Source organism: Prosopis cineraria, unplaced genomic scaffold, assembly GCF_029017545.1.
Source record: "Prosopis cineraria cultivar Desert tree isolate PC_DT_omini unplaced genomic scaffold, ASM2901754v1 PC3, whole genome shotgun sequence".
In the NCBI taxonomy this organism is placed as follows: domain Eukaryota; kingdom Viridiplantae; phylum Streptophyta; class Magnoliopsida; order Fabales; family Fabaceae; genus Prosopis; species Prosopis cineraria.
Window position 1 is genome coordinate 10321179 of NW_026555334.1, and position 6760 is coordinate 10327938.

A 6760-nucleotide genomic window follows, 5' to 3' on the forward strand; every position below is an offset into this window, starting at 1 on the left:
TTGTCATTTTAACGTTTACATAATTGCAACTGCTTAAAATATATATAGTATTCCTTTAGTAGCATTCTATTGCAGACGTTCGCCATCAACACATGTCTGTTTCGACAAAATTGGTTCCCCCTTCCCTTTTCCAGTTGTCTTCTTCAGCTCTCTCGATCTTGCAACAAGACAATAGTTAGAAGTTGCAATAAACGTGATTCAGCTATACTAGTTTAATTTCCTTTGGCAACATTTTGGCAGTGATAACTGACAAACAAGTGTACTTCAAAAAGGACGATTGTTCTTCTCGTCTGAAAGTCCAACCAGCATTGCTCTTATTACTCTTTTTATTGAGTGTCATATGGCTGCGGGATGGCCTGCTTGCACTAATAGTACAAATTTATCTCACGGTACTTTGAATTCGTACTACTTTTTATGACGTGTTTGAGATGCATAATATCTTTGACAGCTATGTACTAGCAAATTAAGTTTTGATTATCCTATTACTTTTAAAGTAGACTCTTATACTGTTGCTGAAACCCTGGCATATGAGTAGACCAGTATGTTTTGTTGAGTTTTGAACCATGTCATCTGCCATACACCCGTTTGGTTTATACGAACTTATCAGATTATACTCAATGGGTTAGAGGCAAAATGCAATCTAAGCTCATGATTTTTTATTTTAATTTTTTATTCTGCTAAATTCTAGCTCTTTTCCATGTCACATGAACTATGAGTTTGCATTTTGTGCTCTCACTCTTCTTTTCTGGTTCACAACACAACCCCAGCGGTGAGTGGTAAACCCACGTTAGACACTGAAAGCAAATAGAATACTCATTTTTCTGTTCTGCTGGTTGCCATTGACTGATCAACTGTTGATATGAAATGTTTCTTCTCATTTGGGTGTGCATGGATCTATGACAGCTCCCTATGAATTTCTCTATCTGCATAGGCTGAGAACCATTTATATGGCATTCAAGTTACAAATTGCAATTCCATGCATGTAGACTGCTAGTCCCACTGAAGCCTGTCATTTAAACTTAAGTCTTTACTTCTCTTTAGTTTCTGTTTCAGAAACTTGTTCCTGTGGACTGTGGTTGTGTTGGTATCTGAAATTGTTTATACCTTCGTGTTTATGATGTAACAATTTGCTTAAGAATTACTATTTATTATCTTTTTCTGTAGAATCCTGTTCAGTCGATTAACTTTTAGAATTTTTTCTTCCTTGGAAGTAGTTCTGATGTATTTTGATAATGTTATATGGTGAATTATTGCAGGTTGTTTACATGAGAAAGCTTATTTTACTGTGGCTGGTTACATTTGCCAATATAGTAGAGAAAATGGCCTTCTTATTTTTCCTCCCATCTGAGGGAAGAGGTTTGAGTGGTTGATGTGTAACATCGAAGTTTGCACCCATAACTCCACTGCATGGAAGATCACTCATTTGCTGTTGGTCAAGAATTCCCTGACGTTAAAGCATTCCGCAATGCAATTAAAGAAGCAGCCATTGCACAGCATTTTGAGCTTCATATCATTAAAAGTGACCTGATTCGTTACTTTGCTAAGTGTGCATCAGATGGCTGTCCATGGCGCATTCGTGCTGTCAAGCTCCCTAATGCCCCCACCTTTACCATTAGAAGTCTTGAGGGGACACATACTTGTGGGAGAAATGCACATAATGGGCACCACCAGGCTTCTGTTGACTGGATTGTGAGTTTTATCGAGGAAAGATTGCGAGATAATATCAATTACAAACCAAAAGATATTTTACATGACATCCATAAACAATATGGGATAACAATACCATATAAGCAAGCTTGGCGTGCAAAGGAACGTGGTCTTGCTGCAATATATGGCTCCTCTGAAGAAGGATATTGCCTACTTCCTTCGTATTGTGAGCAGATAAAGAATACTAATCCTGGAAGTTTTGCAGAGGTATTTACTGCAGGTGCAGATAACCGTTTTCAGAGGCTTTTGTTTCTTTCTATGCATCCATATATGGTTTCCTGAATGGTTGTTTGCCCATGTTGGACTTGGCGCTATCCAACTGAAAAGCAAATATCTTAGCACATTCCTTTCAGCAACTTCATTTGATGCTGATGGTGGGTTGTTCCCACTTGCATTTGGTGTTGTTGATGTTGAAAACGATGAAAGCTGGACTTGGTTTTTGTCCCACTTGCACAAGACGCTTGAGGTGAATACTGAAACTATACCACCAATTATATTTTTGTCAGATGGACAGAAAGGTATTATGGATTCAGTAAGAATGAAGTTCCCTAATTCTTCTCATGCATACTGCATGCGTCACTTAAGTGAAAGTATTGGCAAAGAGTTCAAGAATTCTAGGCTTGTCCAACTTCTGTGGAAGGCAGCATATGCCACCACAACCTCTGCTTTTAGAGAAAAAATGGCTGAAATAGAGGAGGTTTCTCCTGAAGCTGCTAAATGGTTACAGCAATTTCACCCTTCTGAATGGTCCCTAGTACATTTTGAAGGATCACGATATGGTCATTTGTCCTCTAACGTTGAACAGTTCAATAGATGGATCTTTGAAGCCGGGAATTGCCAATCATTCAGGTGATTGAGCGGATTCATAACAAGCTTAAGACTGAGTTTGATGACAGGCGTTTAAAAGAGCAGTTCATGGTTCTCTGTACTCGCTCCATCTGCTGAGAAACGAATGATCGAAGCTATTAGTTGTGCGTCCACATATCAAGTCCTTAGATCAGATGAAGTGGAATTTGAAGTTCTCTCGGCTGATCGCTCAGATATTGTAAATATTGGTAATCGTAGCTGTTCCTGCCGTGATTGGCAGCTATATGGAATACCGTGTTCTCATGCTGTTGCAGCTCTGATCTCATGTAGAAGGATGTCTATGCTTTTAGTGAGAAGTGTTTTACTGCTGCTAGTTACAGGGAGACCTATGCAGAGGAAATATATCCAATCCCTGAGAAACTTGAATGGAGAAAAACAGATGAGGCTTCCATTGATGAAAAACCCTAGTTGTACGGCCACCAAAATCTCGGCGACCACCAGGGCGCCCTGAGAAGAAAAGATTTGTGTTGAGGACCTTAATCGAGAGAAGCATACAGTGCATTGTAGTCGGTGTAATCAAACTGGACATTACAAGACAACGTGCAAAGCGGAGATTAGTATAGTAGAACAGTTTTAGGTGTCTGACTTTGTACTCTTAGGTCACTTGGACTAGCATGGTTAGCTTCTAGGGACGCAAGTTTAACGATATAAGCATTACTTTGGCTATGTAGAAAGTTATTCCATTTTAATCAATCTGCATGTGTAAACTAAAGTAACTTTGAAGATTGGCAGGTTTGTTATCAAAAGCCATAATGGAGATGGAATATGTCAAGAATGAAATAAGAGGGTTAAAATATCTTCCCAAGTGCCTTTGTTACAAGAAGTATGATTCGTTTGTCTTTGCCAACAAGTTTTTAAGATTCAGGAACTATTCCCGTGAATAAGGATTGGGTTCAAACATGATTGTCTGATACAACGCGCACGCATTATATGTAGGCCTCGCATGTTGCCAGGATACTTGGGCATGGCAAATATCACACTCAAAAGTAGAACACAAGAACGTCCAAGTGCAGAATGAAGCAATGCAGAGAACATAATAAGGATAAACTTTTATACATAACCATTCATAACGCATTATAAGATATTATTTCAAGAGAGAGTTAAGCTTGAAACCAATGAGATAACTTAAGTTCAACTGTATAGCTCCTTCAATCTTCTGCAGGCCTCCAAAATATTTCCCGGTGACCAAACGCGCTTACCCGGATAAAATCTTCGCCACCAGGTCCGAAACCACTGCCAGGGGTTGTAACCACATGGGGCCTTCTCAAGGATCTCGTTGAAAACATCCCATGAGCCCCGTCCAGGGAAATGGACCCACGCATATGGTGCATTTTTCCCTCCATATACTTTAAAACCAAGAGATTCAAATGTCTCCACTATTATGTTGGCATTCTCCTTATAAAATCCTATGACCTCTTTCATAGCCTGCATCCAAATTTAGCGAGTATATTGCGTAACTTCTCCCAAGAAGTATTCTACAAAAGGCTGAACCAGATTTCCTTGTGCTCCAAGTAATTGAAAAACAAGGGTCACCTCAGACCCACAAAATTTTCAAGCAAGTTCTGTTTTCTTCCTTGATAAGGCAAGCTATAACAGTTTGTCATTAGCTACAAAGGATCGTGCTATATGACATGGCAAACCTGTTGTTTTATCTTCTTTTTAATGGGTGAGACTTGAGAGTGGTTATTTTTTTCCCTAGTGTATAAAGAATTGTATACAAAATGTAACGTTTTCAGCAAAATTAGCATACTAGGCTAAATTATGTAGCATTCTTTCTTCAGAAACTGGCGCAAAAATAATAACTGACCTTGAGGCCTTCTGGTGAAAGGCAAGCCAGACCACCTGCCTGGGAAATATTGGATGCCCCATTGAAGCAAGTACTTATAATTCGGCTGAAATCCTTGGCAACAGGAAAACCATCAGAAAACAGTAACTGCTTTGGAACCACAGTCCACCCTAGTCTAACTCCAGTGAATCCGGCATACTTGCTAGATGATGCAGTCTCAAGCGCAACCTGCAATGCCAACAAGGTTCCATACACAACATTATGACACAGAAATCTACCAGACCAGGTATTCAAGGTTAGAAACAGCTTGCTGACTGAACCCTATTACATATTAGCCTACAACAAAAGCCTAAGCCATCTTCTACAAACTATTTGGCCAATAGTTTCTTCGATGGAGTTCTTGCTAGACACCATTATCCCATCATGTTTAAGAATTTTCCTTATAAAGGTGATTAACAACCAAGCTGCTAAAGTAATATGGTGGACACAACCGTGAGACAAAAAACACAAAGCAAGTATGCCTACGCTGTTATAATTTGAAGGTCTAGATTGTGGTCCAAAAAAAAAAATTTGAAGTTTTAGATAATGCAGCAACAAGCACAACTCAATTGGAATATGACAATAAGAGTCCATCCAATGCATTCTATGATAACCAATTAATATTTTATAATCAGAACTATGTAACATGTTGATAAATCACAATGTGAGAAATTATAAGAAAGAGGGGATAAGATTGAACATAAAGCTCGGTAGCCTTTGAGAATTAGTTGTTAATTATACACAGACCTCTTTGGCTCCTGGAATTTCAAAGATGGAGCGTGGGCTGTCATCTGATATATACATTGCATATGCAGAATCATACACTACTATTGACCCGTTATTCTTAGCAAACTGAACTAGTTGGCTTAGTTGCTCCCTTGTTGCTACAGCACCAGTAGGATTGTTTGGTGAACAGAAAATATTATATCCGTTCTTGAAGCAGAGGATAAATCAGGGAAGAAACCATTTTCAGGACACACCACATGTATTCAATGCTTCCATACTTCTGAGCATCCTTCAGGTATTGGCCAGTCTGACCCATAATAACACTTGAGTCTACATAGGCCTGCATCAAGAGTTCAAACATATGTAAAATTCAGCCACAAGTTATTTTGTCAGCAATCATTTATACAGCATATCAGGACCGAGAGGACTGCAGAAGAATATAAAAATGATTCCCGCCGAAGTTTGTGAACCAGAGACACCAATAATTACCACATGTTTACATGTGTCATGTTTTCAAATCAAGAGCTGTTTTTCTTATACAATGGTTTTTTCTAGTCAAATCAAGAACAGTAAAATTTCAAGCTCTTCCTGATTTTTTTTTAAATAAAAAAGTAGACAATGGCTAATCAAACCATTTTCCATTGCATCAAAGAGCATGACAACCAAATGAACGAACTGAAATCAGTCAGCACCAGTATGGAGCAACAATGGGGCAATGGTAAAGAATAAAACCATGTTAAAAGCAGAAATGGCATGCATAAGCAACTGTTAATGAGATCATATTTAAAGCAAAGCATAACATACTGGATATGATGGGTCTTGCACTGCCATCGTCACATTCGAGCCAAAGACAACCTGTAGAAATAATAGTGAAAGAACTAATTGCAATTAGAAAGAACTTAGTCACTGTTGAAAGCTCCCCATTAACATCGACCATGTTAAGAAAGTAAATTATTGACAAGGGGAAGAAAAAGTAAAATCATAATCAAACCTGGAGGCGAGATATATCACATTTTGATCCATCTGAGACAAATATATCATCTTCCTCTATGCCAAGATCAGTGTAAAATGTTGAAGCAATTGCCCTTCTTAATGGCTGCATAGATTAGAAACACTTGTCACTCTTCAAATAATAAATTTCTTTAATATACGCTTCAACTTAAATGAAAATCTAAATAGGGTGACTATATGATTCCATTATCAAATGCCTTCCATCTTTATCTTATTAAGTTCCTGAAAGAACAAACAATAAGACTTGCCCGTAGGATTGTATTTGTGTTCAATTACTGTACAATGATAATGTTCTCTAGCTATATCAGAGCAATTTTATGATCAGAGAAAACAAATGATATTAAAAACTTCAAAAGAAATCCAGATGCTTTGCTAATTTTTTTCTTGGTTTAAGTGAGAATTTATGGTGGAATACACAACTTCCAAACACATTAAGGCACAAGTTCAATAGCCATCGACAAAACTTGAGCTTATTTTTCCGTTTTTTTAGATAATCAAAACTTGAGTTTAAATTCACCAAGTGCTTATAAAATTTCTTGCCAAAAGATTTTTTGGATAAGAAGCATGCTTATTTTATAAACTCATTTTTCACTTGACCACTTCAAAAAATAATGCCCTAATTTA

General features: G+C 37.8%; 2 protein-coding genes across 2 annotated transcripts; one reads left to right on the top strand and one right to left on the bottom strand.

Moving 5' to 3' along the window:
• The first annotated feature begins 1407 nt into the window (after positions 1-1407).
• Positions 1408-3025, top strand: LOC129305375 (uncharacterized). The gene is made up of 3 exons (XM_054945420.1): positions 1408-1927; positions 2061-2556; positions 2620-3025. Exons 1-3 carry the CDS (start codon positions 1408-1410, stop codon positions 3023-3025), a joined length of 1422 nt encoding a protein of 473 aa, XP_054801395.1.
• Positions 3026-3705: 680 nt separating this feature from the next.
• LOC129305376 (probable LL-diaminopimelate aminotransferase, chloroplastic) lies at positions 3706-6227 on the bottom strand. The gene is given in 9 exon segments (XM_054945421.1): positions 3706-3749; positions 3752-3830; positions 3832-3999; positions 4382-4588; positions 5147-5313; positions 5316-5375; positions 5378-5465; positions 5930-5980; positions 6117-6227. Coding segments are annotated over 9 exon segments (975 nt in total).
• Between the last annotated feature and the right edge of the window lie 533 nt (positions 6228-6760).

What these genes read in the sequence shown, in the direction of transcription:
- LOC129305375 (XM_054945420.1), top strand. Translation starts at nt 1,408, where the DNA reads ATGGAAGATCACTCATTTGCTGTTGGTCAAGAATTCCCTGACGTTAAA. An exon ending in TGCAGAGGTATTTACTGCAG is followed by an intron (nt 1,928 to 2,060) that starts GTGCAGATAACC and finishes CATTCCTTTCAG; the next exon opens with CAACTTCATTTGATGCTGAT. An exon ending in GGGAATTGCCAATCATTCAG is followed by an intron (nt 2,557 to 2,619) that starts GTGATTGAGCGG and finishes TTAAAAGAGCAG; the next exon opens with TTCATGGTTCTCTGTACTCG.